Source organism: Coturnix japonica, chromosome 1, assembly GCF_001577835.2.
Source record: "Coturnix japonica isolate 7356 chromosome 1, Coturnix japonica 2.1, whole genome shotgun sequence".
Classification (NCBI taxonomy): domain Eukaryota; kingdom Metazoa; phylum Chordata; class Aves; order Galliformes; family Phasianidae; genus Coturnix; species Coturnix japonica.
Genome location: NC_029516.1, coordinates 129,866,755 through 129,883,358, shown reverse-complemented (window position 1 = coordinate 129,883,358; position 16,604 = coordinate 129,866,755). Strand labels below are relative to the sequence as shown.

General features: G+C 44.4%; 1 protein-coding gene across 1 annotated transcript in view; it reads left to right on the top strand.

The window, feature by feature from the left end:
• CLYBL (citrate lyase beta like) overlaps positions 1-13,760 on the top strand; it is a 124,047-nt gene extending 110,287 nt beyond the window's left edge. The window contains exons 8-10 of the mRNA XM_032442737.1: positions 1,298-1,422; positions 13,182-13,281; positions 13,432-13,760. Coding sequence (XP_032298628.1) covers positions 1,298-1,422; positions 13,182-13,277 — 221 coding nt within the window. The 3' untranslated portion in view covers positions 13,278-13,281; positions 13,432-13,760. The remainder of the gene's footprint in view (positions 1-1,297; positions 1,423-13,181; positions 13,282-13,431) is intronic.
• Positions 13,761-16,604: the final 2,844 nt, after the last annotated feature.

Here is a 16,604-nt window from a genome sequence, read left to right as displayed (position 1 = left end):
CATTCAGTTGTTTAAAACAGTGGCATGCGTGTGCTGTGATATGGGATTTATTGCGTGTAGCGATGAGCTTATTTCTAGCTTCATGTCCATGAGCTCAATGGAAGGGTCCCGTTCCCTCCCCATGCCAGACAGATGCCCACAGTGCCAGCACCACCCCAGAGCCAAACAGGTTCTTGAGGTCCTCGGGGGTCCCTGTGTAGCACATGAGGGCTGGAGGAGGTGTGAGCCCAACATGGGGCAAGCTCCGCAGTGGTCCCAGGACCTTGGCCTAGCCCAAGGTGCCCCGCTGTAGGGCTGGGAGGCGTGAAAGGCTTGGGGATGGGGCTCGTGGCTGCAACCTGCTCTGCCGTGTAGCATAGAGGGATTAATTTGTGTCATGGCGAGGTTTGAGGAGCTGGGAGCTGTGGTAGCCCCGCTTTATTGAAGCGCTCCCACGGCACGGCACAGGGGATCATGCAGCCATCACGTTGCCTGTGAAATTCCCTTAGAAACGGGCTAATAATGTCGAGTGCCATGCTTTGAAAGCTGTCAAACAAATTAGATATGTATTTGTTTTAATGTGGCTAAGTACAATAACAGATTAGAACGGATTATGTGGCTGTCTATTCACATTGGAAAATCTCTGGTAAAAAAAAAAAAAAAAAAGGCTACACCTATTTTTATTTTCCTACTGTATGTCCATACAAGAAAGGATTAAAAAGAAGTGCTTCGTAACACTTCAGGGCACCTCTGGCAGTGGTTTAGTATACCAGTGACTAAATAAATACCCCAGCCTACCTGCACCTGCAAAACACAACAAAAACATAAGCAGCACTGAGCAATGCGTGATGCAGCCGAGGCTAAGAACTGAGGGAGCGATCACTGCATGACCAGAAACTTTTCAGTTAGATAAACCCCATTTTCTGAACACATTTTAATGCAGCTTATTTACGAGTGGTTGGAGGTGCTATTTATAAAGGTAAAATTCAGAGGTGCATTGTACTCTAGCACTGCTGACTGCCCCAGACCAACCATTCCACCTGAGATGACCCGTGGAAGATATATGGGCTGAAATGGGAAGGGAGGAGAAAGAATTCTGGGTCCCTTCAAACATACTAAATGCAAGTACTGCTCAAGATATTTTTATACTTAAAAACCTGGCGCATAGTCCAGTTAAATAATAAAAGAAAACGAGTAAAATAATTAGTTCAGTAGCAGAAAGTCTGCGAGGCATAGGAGAGCCTCAAGTGGTTGGAACATTTTGCTTGAACATCTGTTTGTCGATGCATGATTCTGGTGTTATTAATCTTCTTTGTAGGTAAGCAGGTGATTCACCCTAACCAAATTGCTGTTGTCCAGGAACAGTTCTCTCCCAGCCCTGAAAAAATAAAGTGGGCTCAAGAGCTGATTTCCGCTTTTGAAGAACATCAGCGTTTAGGAAAGGTAAATATTTTGTTATATGATGTTGTGGAAAGTAAATTTAAATAATGTTTAAAATTTAGAGAGATTGGTAGTGGCTGTTTGCATTCATCTTAATAAGCATGCTGCATTCGAGAGTCACGCTTTTGAAATCTCTATCTGCATCGAGACTGTAGAGTGTGTATTTATCATGAATGTGGCACCAGTGTGTTTACAAATAACCTGGCTGTCTTTTTCTCTCCCCTTTTTAACTTCAATTCTTCGAGCACAGAGCCTTCTGAATACACACATGTATATATCTGCAGCATTGGTGAATTAAAACTGCTTCTGAGTTTCACCGCAGAATCGCGGTGCGACAGCCAAAAGAAAATACTTGCAAGCAAAAGGCAGGTAGCCGGGCAGAAGACTCCAACAGCTTGTGCAGGCATAATTGATGGAAAGAGATAAACAGACGAGGAAGACTCAGTTTTCAGAAAATCTCTGTGTTGGTAAAACTGCCTCAGTTTTGAGGGGTTGATCCTCCAAAAGTCCCTAGCACTGAGTAGATTTACTTCTGAGCAGAACTGCTTGCAGACTGTGGTTCTTAATCATTAAAAATGAGAATGTTTTATGTGCATTTGCACCGATTGCTGGACCTGAAATTTGGATAGAGTGGAAAGCAAATTAACACTAGAATATGATTGTTCCTAATTTAGTGCATCATTGAGTCTCACGTTTCCTGCTCTGTGGGTTTCTGCTATGTAAATATTGCGGTGGTGATGCACAATCTGTCTCCACTTTGTGCCAGTAATACTTAAATTAGGGGTCGCCTGAAGGAAGATTTTATGCTAGTTGCAGCATTGTCAGTTAATTATCTTAAAGGTTATTTGCTATAATCCAGTTTGCCTCTTTTTGAATGAAAAAAGTTGTGGTGAAATATGTTTGTCTTAGTGACAGCCAAGCCTGGGACAGCCAAAATCCCGATGTCAGAGCGGGTAGTGGGGGCGTGCAGAAATGGTTTACACTCGTGTGTGTGCAATTCAAGTGGGAAAAAATATCTTTGTTAATGAAGCTCACATGTAGGGCTGTGCATAGATTCTTGCTTTCTCCAGTGCAGCTTAGAGATTTTCTGTGTGTTTTGTCACTTGCTGGTGGGTAGGAATAAGCTGCAGCTTGCCCCTTCCCCGTTCTCTTGTATCTCAGCTGCCCCAGGTGTTGTGAGTTACAGATTCTAAAAAAGGTCAAAGCAGAAATGGTGCTTTCATCTCCGGATGAAAGTGTGACAAGGTATTTGTTATTGGTCTGCCCTTTGCTTTGCGAGGCTGCCGCATCCCGTCTGTGGTGCCGAGGTGTTTCTAATGCTTGCTTTACTATCATATTTGGGTGCCATCCTGAGCAGTTATTTCAGGGTCACTGTTACTGTGTTACATGCCTGGATCTCTTTGTTCTACTACTCTATTTTGCCCATCTTCCTGTTTGTAGTTTAGAACTAGAAAATCTGTGACCAGCATTGCACGTTATCCTGATTTTAAAAGCTCAGATCTGTTGCCAAAGGCATTGTTATAAATACACTGCTAGAACAAGAGTGTGGGCAGGTAGATGCAGAATGAAAAAGTCAAATGACATGCTAAGAACAATAGTGCTTATTTTTAATTGTTTGTAAAATGCTCTTAATTCACTGAAATTATAAACTTATCTGTGGAATACCCCTGTCATTTGTACAGCCAGTGATGAGACTGGGAGAGTTATAACTACAGTCCCAGTATCACACATTAATGAAGCCACAGATGTTAAAATGCAAGCACTCTATAGCAGTAAGCATTATTCTTTGGATGTGTTTTGAAGCTGCTATTTTATTGGCACAACATTGGTTTCTTGATCACATCAGCCATTTTTCTGTGTGTGTGTTTCAATAAATGCTTTTCTTTTAGGTTGTAAGCTTCTGTAAGCAGACACAAGTACAGATTTGTGGGGGATTGCATCTTGGTGTATTATTTTAACCATGCTTCATATATGTATGCTTCATATATTTTTACAAGTAGCAGCCTGTCTGTAAAAAGAACTGGCAGGTTAATCTGAGAACTTCTGGGCCTCGCACCACTCCAGTGTTGCTGGGCTTCCTAACAAAACTGGAGAAACAGTTTTCCCTGTAGTGTTTCCTGCAAACTTCTTAGCTGGGTTTGTATTTTGGTATGAAAAATGTGTCAGCTAGAAGAGCTCGGGCAGCCTGATTACTTCATATTTTTTCCAAAGCAAACATATCTCACCGAGGGAGCCTCTGGCTCTGCGTCCTAGAGACACACTAAAATGTAAGTAATAACTCTTCCCGTGCCACCTCCTGACAAATGCTCCACACAGTGGTTTTAGTAATCCTCATGTCCTAATGAAACACCTCTTCTGTTTTCCTTTTCCTTTTATTTTATTAAAGCGTTCGTGTCAGTAGGACTGAAAATATAGCTGTGGTTAATATGGTTGAGACTTGTGTACTTTTGCCATGTTATTAATCAAAGCTGAAAGCCTGGAAAAAATAAACGCGAGGGATTTGTGTGGTTGTTTGCGCAGCAGATAAGTTACCGGTCTTTGGTCTCTGGGATCATGGTTTATTATTCATTGGTTTTAAAGTTTGCTGCCCTTGGTCAACAGTATTTTATATTAAAATACAGTAATAAGCTTTTACAATCGGTTCCAGTTTGAGAGAGACAATTACCATAATAATCTTTCTTTGAAAAAAGGCTGAGGCAAGCTCCTTCATCCTGGAAGCTGACAAGTTTGGGCAGAGAAGCCCCCAGACTGAAAGTATTGAGGTTCCTAAAAATCTGCCTATCAGACAAGCACTGTAGAGCTGGAGATGCTATAACGGTGTCCAAACAGAAGATTGTTAAAGACTCTGCTGGACAAAAACAGGTTTACATTACCGTGACAGCACTGTTTGGGGTGTTGTTTTGGTTTGGCTTCTAGACTGGTGTCATTTTATTTTTTTTAATATATTTTTAACTTGAAAAATAGCACGTGTAGTAAATAAATAGTAACAGCGTATTCTGGGCAAATAAAAAGACAACCGTTGAAAAAGTGCACTTCATGTTTCATCAAATTATGTATTAAATGTTATCTATTGTCTAGAAATTTAAGATCTAGAAATGAAAAGTACTGGGGAAAAAAAGTATTATTTCTGTATTGGTTTGTTTGTTTTCCCAGCTGATGTGTTTTAGTAGGAGATGTGATTTCCAAAATTGAAAACTTCATCCTAAAGAAAGCTGGAGTAGCTGTTGGGAAAACCTAAGCGTTCGATAAATGTCAGAGCATGTTCAGAAATGAAGGAGAGAGGCAATAAATGTGACCTTGGCAGACTGAAAGTCAGATTCTGTTCTAAATTTTTATAGAATTTGTGCTGCATTAAGCAGAGAAGTCAGCTTAGAAATCCATGCTGACTGAGACTGAGAGGGACAAGTTAGTGGGAGAAGCTGCTGGCTTATCTGGGGAAGATCTCACTTTGGTGACTGCCGCTACTGCTCTCTGCTGCGCAAGTAAGTCCCATGCTTTTGCTAGCAGCACACCGGGTGAATAGAATACCTTCTCTATCTGTTTGTATGTGACGAGTGAATGGGGCATTGTTGCTGTAAGAGGATCTTCCCGAATTGTCTGTTTTTAAAATAAGATTCAGACAGAAGGGAAAACAGGAGAGTCGAGTTAAGGGGTTGCTTACACGTTTACATCAGCGTACTAATTGGTAAATGTTTTCAAAGCACCTGCACATCACACCAGGAATAGGGAGCTAAATGCTACTGCCAACGTTGCCTGTCAGGTAAGGAGTGTTAAGAACTAAGGTGAGCAGTTCATAAATTCGAGCTGTTACAGGGACAAAACAGAAGAAATATCTGTGCATGCAGTATCCAAACGCACAGACTTCTCCTCAGAAAGCTTTTGGCATTTGTTTCTTGCATTCAGTTCTGTGCCATTGTACATCGTGTGCTCAGCGGCAGAGGAATAATATTTATGAACACTAGCGATTTGACAGGCTGTAGAGCTTCTTTTACGGGCCTTTCCGGGATTATGAAAAATCTTAGGAATGCATTTATTTACACAGCATCCACCCAACAAAGGGATGGAAATTTCCAGCAGTGGTTCCCTCATAATGCTCTTTGTCTGGGACAAGCTGCCCCAAGCCACTGTATCTTGGAGACGATGCGCCTCGCGCTTGGGCCCTGTCCAGCTCCCGCCGGGCCCAGGAGGGCTCTGCCTGCTGAGAGTAGACCCCTTGCAGGGCTAACGGGGCGGTCAGGACCCCACGGGGAGTACAGGGTACCTTGTTGTGTGTTAAACTGATATACAGTCCATTATATTTGGTTATCTGCAAAGATCTGTAGTCCACATGAAGTGGGCAGCCCATATTCCACACACGGGGGATCCAGGGATTTGGGTGGCATTGCTAGTGTTAGGAAATACAAACTCAGGTGCTTCTCTGTGTTTAAATGGAGAGTGCTGCTGGGATTTAAGCACAGGCCACTGTCAGGCTGCTTGTTCTTAGAAGCACAAATTGATGCATGTATAACAATAGAGACTGCATTAGTGCTTAAAGTTTACCCATACAATTGTACAAAATGCGTGTTGTGTCACAGCTGAAGGCTTTTCTCTTAGGAGGAGTGCCTGAGGGCACATTTTGAGCCCTCTCAGCAGAGCAGAAGGGGACATTTTAACTAATTACTTGTGCCCTACCTGTTCCTACACTGGTACAATCAGTCCTGAGGGAGATGTGCCAGGTGGGAAAAGCAGGAAACAGATTTCACGGCACAGGACTGCAAAGGCTCCTGAAGCAAGGCAGAAACTCACACAAAACATTTTCTTGCTAATTCCCCCTTCCTTGCTCCCCAGCAAGCATGTATTGCATCTTAAATCTGTTTTCCTCCTCTCAATCAAGGCCAGTGCATGGGGTCAGGGGATCATAGAATCGTAGAATGTCTTGGGCTGGGAGAGACCTTAAAGCCCATCCAGTCACAATACCCTGCCATGGGGTTGTAACCCAGTAGACCAGGTTGTCCAGGGCCCCTCCCAGACTGGCCTTGAATGCCTCCACAGAAAGAATGTGCCTGTACACTACATTTCTCTGCTTAGGAGAACAGTCTTTGCAAACCTTCATTGCCTGCCCAGCCAGGGACATGACCCCTGCCCTTCAGTATGTGCACCCACAGAGGATAGAGGATGTCACCTCTTTGGGGTCCAGGTGCCAATCCTGTCCTGATGCCAAACCTATCCCTCCATGTGGACACCTCCATGTGGAAGTGCAGTGCCAAGAACCACTTCACACAAGGCAAACTGTGAAGGCAACAATGTGCCCAGCCCTGCTTGCAAAGTACTAGCAAAGCAGGATCTGACATGACCTGTCGTGTTCTCACCAGATGGCCCTTTCTAAAGCTTACTGAGGGAAATTCAGAGGCCCTTACAGCCAAAATATTGTTTCAGGTAATTTCAGCAGCAGCAGACTTGCTGTCTTACAGCTCCATTCTGTGCTCGCTGCCGTTCTCACAGGGCTAGAGCAGCTTTCTGAAAAAGCTCCCTCAACTGGAATAGAAAACCACAGTGAGGAATGGCTGCCCAACGCTATTCAGAGAATTAATGTGAAATTAGAGATAATAATACAGAATACAAAAATAATAGTGATTCCCTTCTTGTAGACAGAACAAACTTCACTGCCAATACTATTCTTTCCCGTGTTTCTTTATGACCATCTTCTTTTTGAGCATCAAAAGCCTTCTGATTGTCCTGTAGGCACCTACTTCCAATTTCAGTTTTAAAGGTTTTAACGAATTACTTCAGTAACTGTAAGCCTCAAGTTAATTTTGAATGACTTAATTAAGGGCATCTGAGGATGCTGATCTTCATGTCAATTACTTTTCATTTTTCTGTATAATAATCATCATGCTCACTGGTTGGATATGATGTTTATCCAGGGAGCTGCTTTTGTGCTATGAAGTAAAGATTTCCTTGGCAGCAGCATCTCCAAACCAGTGTGCTTTCTAGGTTTCTTCCGTTCCCCATCCATTATATGATGACAGCTGGGAACTAAGGAAGAATATTTCTAGGACTCTCTTTGTTTACTTAATTTTATTCTTTTCTACTCTACATGAGCACACAGGAAGGCAATAACAACAATGAGAAGGAATCTAGTGAAAACGTAATGACAGCAATTAAAAAGCCTGGTGTCAGCCTTCCATTCAGGCTCAGTGCAAGGTGGAGACCTCAGTGGCTTGAAGCAGTTTTTGGGGCTGGATCAAGCAGGATCTGCTGGCCCATCCCAGCTTAAATGGTTGTCTCCACTGGTTCAGATGGTCTTGAGAAGCTGTGAAATGGAAACATGACTTGCCTGGTCACACAGCAGGGCAGGACCCACATCCGAGGACTGGGAACAGTAATGTTGGGCAGAGAAGATGACACTCTTCAAGACTGAAATAATAGATTTTCTGGGTCCCTGTTCTTCATCTCTCCCACCCCTTTGTGGACTGGGGGGATCACAGAGTCCTTTCCACCTGTTGAGCTTTAGAGAGGACTTTCCTGTCAGAGTTCATGTACTGCTGCTAGGGGCTTATTTGAGGGGAAAAAAAAAATCTCTATTTCATGTTGCTGTTGCTCTTTTTTTCTCGACCTTTTGTGTCCTTCCATCATCTCCAAGAGGCAGAATCATATCTCACACACACAGGCTGCCGACTAAGTCTTGCATTACAAAGTGATACATCCTCTGTATCCAGTAACTGCTTCTGTACTGGTGGAAGTTTACACAGGCGAGAAGAAACAAAAGGCAGTGATATTAAAGTCTTATTCACATCAAGATGTGATGATAACAGGGCCTTGCTGGTGTACATACACACATTGTGGAATTCCCTCCCTGTTCATCCCAGACTTCAGTGTGTCACAGAGAACCCCCATGTATCTCCTCTTGCCAAAAGGAAATTTTTGACAAATCTTTCCAAGAATCATTTATTTTTCCCAAAGATCTTGTTTATAAATGCCTTCCTTTCCTCACGTAGCATTGTGACCAAAAGAGGCAAATGTCAAAGGATTCAGAGCAGAGGATATAAAAATATGCAACCAGAAAAGCTCTGTTAGTATAGCTCACTGTGATGGGAGTCCTCAGTTTGTCCTATGTGACTGCACTGGTTCTTTTGCCATTTCCTACTGCAAAGATGCTAAAAGAAGGCTGAGAGTTGTGTGTCAGTTTGGAGGCAGGACAGACCTGAGCACAGAGGAGTGGGAGACTTTTTCATGTTATAACCTGAAAAACATGCTCAGTTGACCCAGATATCATTGACCAGCTCCTAGCAGCTCGCTGACCTTTGGAAGTTCACCAAAAATAAAAGTGGAATTGTGACCCAGCTCTCTGTGATGGCTCTTTGGCGACAACTTGCAGAAGAAAAAGAAAATTAATTAAGCCTTCATTCAGCACCATCACAGCTGTTAGCTTATTTCCTACTCTTGACTTCCCCAAAAATATGGTTTCAACCTTCTGTTTGAAGGGAAAGTCATTCATTTGTGGTTAGGCTAATCACTCCTCCCCCAGGCACAGACCCAACTTCATGTGCTGCGAGCTGGGCTCCCTTTTGTTCATATACCTGTAAGCAAATCCAAGCGTTCTTTTTAAGCCCTGAAGCAGAGATTTCCACATTTCCTCTGCAGGGGGGTGCTTAAAGAATGTGTGTTTTCATTAATCCTTGAGGGAATTATCTTCCTGAATGCCATGCTTTTTAGGAGGACCCTTTGCCATCCACCTGCTTCCTCCCCTCCTCTGAAGAGCAAATCTGCCATTCTTCCAGGACACAGCACTCCCATTTCCTTAGGGCAGGTCAATGTGCAGGATTAGAGATAATATTCTCAGACCTGGGAAGATTTTAGTAGGTTTCTTCCACATATATCTGTGGTCTCCAAAAAGTCCTAAGTGGACTTCTGGGATTTATCCCCAATAATCTATCAAATCACAACAAAAACAGAGACTGTTTCTCAGGTAGTTGTGACTCAAAGACATTTCTTGAGTCAGTGGAATTGATGACACTTGTCTACTTGAGTGCAGGGATTTGGTCTGCAAGGGAAAGTATTTCTAGATGAATGGAGAAGTCATTGAAGAAAAGCACATCTTCATCAGCGGGGCGGTGTTTCTAACCTAGTGACAGCAGAGTGCCTAAAAAGGACTTCCCCTCATTCAAGAGCTTGCTCATCTTCCAAGCACATCATCAAACCAGCGGTAGAGATTTGCTGGCAATTTCATATGCATTCAATGACCCCCATCTCAGACCTAAGTTTAATTCAAAGTTCAGCAGCAGGTGCTTTCTCATAAGTACTGCAATTCCATGGAATATGACTTCTGTTATCTTCTCCTTTTCTTCCACTGACCAGAGCACCCCATGCCAAGGCCCTATCTGCTCATGAACATCTCCCTGGTACCTCCAAGCCTGCCATCCAAATCTCCTGAATAGGATCCCAAAGTAAACTGCTTTGAGAGACCTGGCTGTCCCCGCATAGAACTGCCCAATGCAGTCCAGACTTCTAGAAATACAGCTGAGCATAGCACCATTGGCTATATTATTTCACATTATACAAGATAAATGTTGTTGTTGTTTTTTCTATGTTAGACAAACCACAAGCAAGGTTTATTAGCAAAGGTCAAGGTAATTGATAACAACTATTGGTGGTTCCCAAAACATAATGCAGAGTCCTCACAACCAGTGCTTCCATTTGGAGTCATATCTGTAACTGAAAGGGAAGCCAGTAGATTTTGGGGAAATTTTTTTACTTTCTCGGTACTTTCATACATATGTGCTTGCTAACCCTTAGGAAAAGTGATCCTGTTTCTGATATTTTCCTCCAAGAACAGAGGGCCTGAAGCAGCATTTGCAAGGAGCTCATTGCAGCCACCCAGAAGGACATGGATAGAGGCAAGGAAAGAGCGAATACTGAGTAAACTGCCCCAAGTGTTCCCAGGAGTGGGAATTCCTCTAATTCCTCCTTTTTATCAATAAAGGGAGACTAGCTTGTCTGATCGCTGTCCCACATGTACCAAAACAATTACTATTTTGCTTTAACTAACTCACTGTCTTTCATCCAAGCCACCGCTCAGAGGCAAGTGTGCCGCAGAGCTATGAGGTCCCTGAAGTGCTCTCTATCCCAATAGTTTCAGCCAGCTTGTTTCTTTAGTTTACCCAGTGATACATGAGGAAACAAAAGTGGATGGAGTAAAACTCTGTATAACACTGCACGTTACATGGAAATGTTTCAGGAGAAATGAAGAAGTTAGAGACTTCAATTTCTGTGATCTTCTGAGAAGTCATCACAGGTACCTCAGTGGTTTTCCTGTCCATCCAAAGTCAACACAACCCTTCCACACATAATAAGTGCCAACAAGAGACTTGGATGTGGAGTTTTTTCCCCTTTCCTGTCTCCCCCAAAACACACTGATCCCCAGCTGTTACTTGGTGCTTGTGTTCTGTTCCCACTTTGGGACATACAGAAATTCATCACAAAGGGGATAGGACTTCTTTGGTCTTGGCCTGCATCTTGATTCCCTGAGAGCTGACTCCTACCAGCAGCTGAACTATTGGAAGTACAGGCTAGAAGTGTGAGATGATTGAAGACCATCAGCCAAAAAGAAAATTTAGGTCTATGGCTACACCAATCCCCAGATTAACACTATCAAAGTAAATGGTGTTTATAGAAAGTCTCGTTTTCTTCATATTAATATGAGTAAAAATCAAAAGAGCCTTAAGGGCAAATTTCATCTGCCAGAGTCGGAAAAGAGAGCATGGGGACAAAGCTGTAATTATGGGTATTTCCTATCTGCCGAAACCTGTGGGTGGAAGGGGAGGCAGTGAATAGGGCATATTCAATGGCATTAAAATCAGTTTCTTTTTCTGGACTTCAGCTCAGCACTGCAAATTAGCAGGGAGAAATTAAGCCTCTGAGTGAACAGGCAGAGAAGCCAAATTCTTTGTGCTACTCGCTGCTGCTTTTTTTCCCTTTGAGAATTCAAATTCATAACAGCCAAACCTGCAGCTGCATGCTGACAGGAGAATGCACTGCGTACCTGCCGTGGTTGTGTTCAAGCCTCCACGTGCTGCTATTCCTTTCAGGACGGGCCCTGCACACCATGTCCTGACCCCACAACCATCACTGGGTGCCCATCTCTCTGCACACCACTGTGGGCACTTGGGAGGGCTTCTTCCAACACAGCCACTTCTCAGGGCTGGGAGGGGCCATTCCAGACCTATCATGAACACATGAATTTCTCTTTTAAACAATAGCTATTCTGCAACTGAATGCTGATAGGAAAACAGGCACAATTAAAATGCATTTTTTTCTCACTGTGAAAAAAAAAATATATGTATATATGCCTTGTGCTAACCAGGAGCCTTAGATCATAGATTTGAATTATTCCAAAGAATAACATCAGAAAATGTCTACTTAAATCTTACGGTATTTTCACAGCAGTTAATAAATGGAGTGGTTTGAGGCTGTATCTTTTGTTAATGTTGTAATTATACATGAGACTGACTGGGATGTCACTAAGGCAGAAAGTATTATTATTATAATTAATATTGTTATTGCTATTAATGTAGGCTTGACCGGTTGCTCTGTAAACAAGACATTCGATCTGAAGCATCTGCAACTGAGTGCTGTCAGTCCCGCTATTCTCCGACCCCCTTAAAATACTGCAAGCTCTAGCATGAATTTATTACAATAAAATCATAGCTTTAACTATTGCTTTGTTAATGGCTCCTACAGAGCCTGCTCATATATGCAATGGTATCTGTGTCAATGGTATTTGTGTCATGTTACTGTTCAAGGTGGAATTTTTGTTTTTCTTGTTCCAGGATGTGATTTAGTGTTTAATTCATACTCCTTTGGTCAACCAATGTGTACCACCAGAGCAACGCATTTCATTCCCATCTCTGTCAATGGGCAATGTTTTCCCTCTGTTTGTGAGATTCCTCCCTTTAACCCCTACCAGCCCTCCCAGACAAGCAGACATCACTAGGCTGCCCATCCCAACCCGTGTGCCCACAGCAACCCATTCCCATCCCTGTCCCTCCATCCTCACTGCCAGACCTGTCCCTGGACCCGGTGCCATGCTGCACAGGGTGCCCCTCTCATCTCCTTCCCCCCCAATGAGAATTGCACATTGCTTTATCCAAGAAGGTGTCAAGGTACTGTCAGAACTACAGAAAATATTCCCCCCGACACCCTATTTTTTGGCATATCCTGATGCACAGAGCTTTATCATCAAGTCTCTCTTGGTAAGAACACACATGGTAACGCTCAGGTTTTGCTCTGCTTCATACGTGTTTCTGCTGCTGAGCGGTAGCTGCAACACATTGCTGATTGCTTTGAACTCAGCACAGCACCAGCACAGAGTCCCTGGAAATGCAAAGTGAGGCCAGGCTTTGCTTGGCTCTCCCATTGCTGCTGATGTGTATTGGGATCACAGCTGAGAAATCCCCTATAGCGGCATTCAGGTGGGCCTCCCGCTGCTTCCAGAGATTTGGGCAGGATTCTTACAATAACCACAATATTACAATAACCATTTGTTTTTCTCAGGCTCCAGCCCAGCCCTGAGCTCTGAGCACAGCAGCCCTGGTGGGGAGGCCCAGCCATATGCCCAGATATGGGGATTCCCTCTGCCTGCCCCAAAACCACCTTCATTCCAGGTGTTGGTTAGCTTGTCCCCTAGGAGCCATCTCTGCACCCTGTCAACAGATGTGTTCTGATGGGAGAGCTGTGCTGAAGCTTCCCATGCCCGCTCAGCCCAGTTGCTGTCTCTCTTGCAGGGCGCATTCACGTTCCGCGGGAGCATGATCGACATGCCGCTGCTGAAGCAGGCACAGAACATTGTTACGCTTGCCACAGCCATCAAGATAAAATGATCTGGTAAATGGAGCGCTCACCATGGGGCCAAGAAAGCTTGTTTTAAAAGATGACTATAAGACTTTGGGGGGCGGGGGGGACGGGGAGAGGAATCAAATACATCAAGCAGAAATTCATGGACGTTTTGCAGATCTGTCATAATTTCCTTGCCAGAATTGCTCCCAACCCAAAGTGCCGCTCGTTCTCAGTGCCCCACAGCCTGCCATGGTGCTATGTAATGGCTGTGTGATATCACGGCTATGGGGTCGTGGCTTCACAGGAGGACACCAGCAGCATTTGAGAAGTGAGCTCCCCTCAAATAACCAGTGGACACCGGTCATCCTACTATCTCTATTCCCGTGCCAAAGCCCATCCGAAAGTCGAAGCTCCGGGTACTCACACACCGACTGAAATAAATGTGATGAAACTCACCGCCCCATATGGGCTGCTCACCCCTTCCTACCCCCCATGTATCTGTGCCATTAAAACTGTCCCTACACAAGGCTCTGGCTCTGCTTTCAGCAGTCGCGGTTGAGGCGCGGTTCTCGGCGGCACAATGCAGCAGAACTTGTGCATATGGTCGCGAGTCAGATTTACATCACATTAGGGATACAGCGACAGGTCATGTGGGCCGTGTGGTTAACGGGCTTAGTAAAGCTGTTTTGAAGAGGTTAACCCAGCTTGTAGTAAGGGTAAATAAACATAACAACCGGGCATTGTCCTCTATTCAGCATGTACTCTTATATGGAGGGCTAAAGGGTATTGAAGCTGCAGAGGATCAACTTGTGGTTGCCAGAGGACTCCAATGAAGTTTGAAACACCAACAATCAGAGATTTTGTTTCTGTTCCTCATTAAATCATGAGCTTTTGTGCTCAGACTATGAACGACTGTTCTTTAAGAAATTAACAGAATGGGAAGTTTTAAACTATGCACCAGCCTTTTCATGACCTACACAGCAGCAATGCTGCTGCACTTAGACAAACACCGCGGGGAAGGCTGTTCTGTTTATTTAAATTTGTAAATAGAAAACAGTTGTTTTTGGGTCTCATTTCTCGCCACCTCCATGGCCGTTTTATTTAGGGAGTCGTGGCGCCTTCTCCCCTCCCATCTGCTCTCTTCTTGTGCTTCCTGCACCTTGAGCAGTGCCTTTTGAACACTTTGCTGAGTTCTGATGGAGGGGAGAGGAAAGGAAAAAAATAAAGAAAGCATGAGGAGAACAGAAACCAGCCTCAACCCAACACACCGTGCCTGGAGAGCTGCGGCTCAGCCAGGCCCCAGTGTTAGGGTACATACGAGATGATCCCCAGGTCTGAATGGCATGGGGCGAGCTGTCCTGCTGCAGGATGACCCATCCCAATGGTGTGGGGTCACCTATCCCAGAGCAGGGTGAGTTGTCCCTATAGCATGGGAACCACCAGGCTAATCAGATGAATGGAGAACTACCCGACGAGATTGTACCTTGTAGCCCCCCCAGCCCTAGCCCTATGAGACCCTTTGTTATTAATTCTTGGATGACTAAATTACGGGTAGCGATGTTAAAACATTATCGGGACTAATGAGAAACAATTACTTAGGAGATGATCTGGGACAGTCAGAGCCGGGTGCGTTTCTATCTCTCCCCACAGATTACATCTGTAAATCATCAGGTGCAGGGCAGTGTGGGGGTGAGGCCTGGCACAGGGAAAGCAAAATGGTCAGGATCTTTTTTATTTTTCCTTTCGCATAATTTTTTCATTAATCTCAATAGGACCCATGTGGCGTAGATTGTTTTATTCCCTTCGTGCCTTGACGGGAGGAGGAGTGGATCACCCCATAACGCCTGCATTGTCTCCACAGCCCCAGGAGTCCCGGCAGACCCTGGCCCTAAAAACTTTGTTCTGGAGGAATAAGGAACCCGATCCTGCACCTTCACCCCAGCATTGGTGCATTCCCATTTCCCCCAAAGTCTGTCAGATCCCCTCTGGCAGAGAATCCCACATTCATTTCCCAGCCCTAACGAGCTGCGCTTTATAACAAATAAAATCCCATTTATTTGTTTCTCAGTTTACTTTTGGGAGCACTACGTACTTCCCGGCTTTATTCTGTCCCTCTTTTTTCCCTTCTCTTTCCCTCTCCTCTCCCACCCAGTGCCAGGCAGGCAATTGATGAAACAAAACAGATTATAAGATTAGCAGCAGGATTTTGTGCATATTAATGATAGGGAAGGGCGCCGAATGGGTTTGTAATTGCAGATCTCGCACTCAGGATTGGGAACTGTAGCCCTGCTGCAGCAAAGACCCCCCTGTGAGGTTTTCACACTGGAACTTAGGGGAAAAGTGAAAAAGTAATTACCAGAGCACAACATTGAAATGTTAAAGCACTTATTCTTTCTTTCAGTGTTCTGTTTTAAAGGGGGAAAACGGGCAAAATGGAAAATAAATTACTTTCAAATAAGTAGGTTAGCACCTGAATGCTGGTGTGCATTTTCCCTTCTGCTGTTGCTTCTTTTTTTTTTTTTTTTTTTCCTCTCCTTTTATTTTTTTTTTTATCAGATTCTAGCAATTATTGAGCAGGGCGCTGCTCGAGCAGCCATCTGGGTGGCAGAGCGTGGAGAGGGTAGAGGCACGGTGACGGGGGCAAAGCAGCAGCCAAGGGCTCTTCAAAGCCATGCTTGGAAATTTAAGAGGGTTTTTAAAATATATATATATATATACATATATATATATTTCCCCTTTATTTTTGTTTTGAAACCGGGGCTTGAAAGGAAAAGATTGTTTTGGTTTCCTCTCTGACAACGGCATCAAACGGCTCCCTGGCAGGGATGCGTTTCCCAGTGCAGCCCCTCGCCGCACTCCCTGCAGCACTGAGCAATGCCTGACCCAGGGCTGTGCCTCCTCCTGGGGTCCTGGGGACCACCTAACCTCCCCCCGTCCCCCCTGTGCAGATCTCCCAGCTATGGGGGCCACACTCTCTCCCCATCACCACCCACACTGCACCCATGCCCTGCTGCGATTCCACCACCAACGGAAATCAATAAACCTGGGAGAAATAGGCTCTGAAAACTTTTTGTCTGTATGACAGAAAAAGGGAGTACCTGCTCCTAGACAGCAGTTCCTGATTTTGAACTGGGGAAGAAGGGAAGGAGTTAAAAAAATGAAAAGCAAGCACAGCTTTGAGTACATTTCATCCATTCCATGGCTATTTTGGAGAACCATGCAGCAAGCGGAGTGGAGGTGAGGTATTGCCTTGTTTTCTGTTTCTCCTCAAGCCCTTTTCACCCCCCAGCCCTAAGCATCCCTCTCCAAGACAGGGGCAGGAGGGACTCCACTCCCTGCACTACAGGAATTGGGTGCCCTAGAAGAGAGAT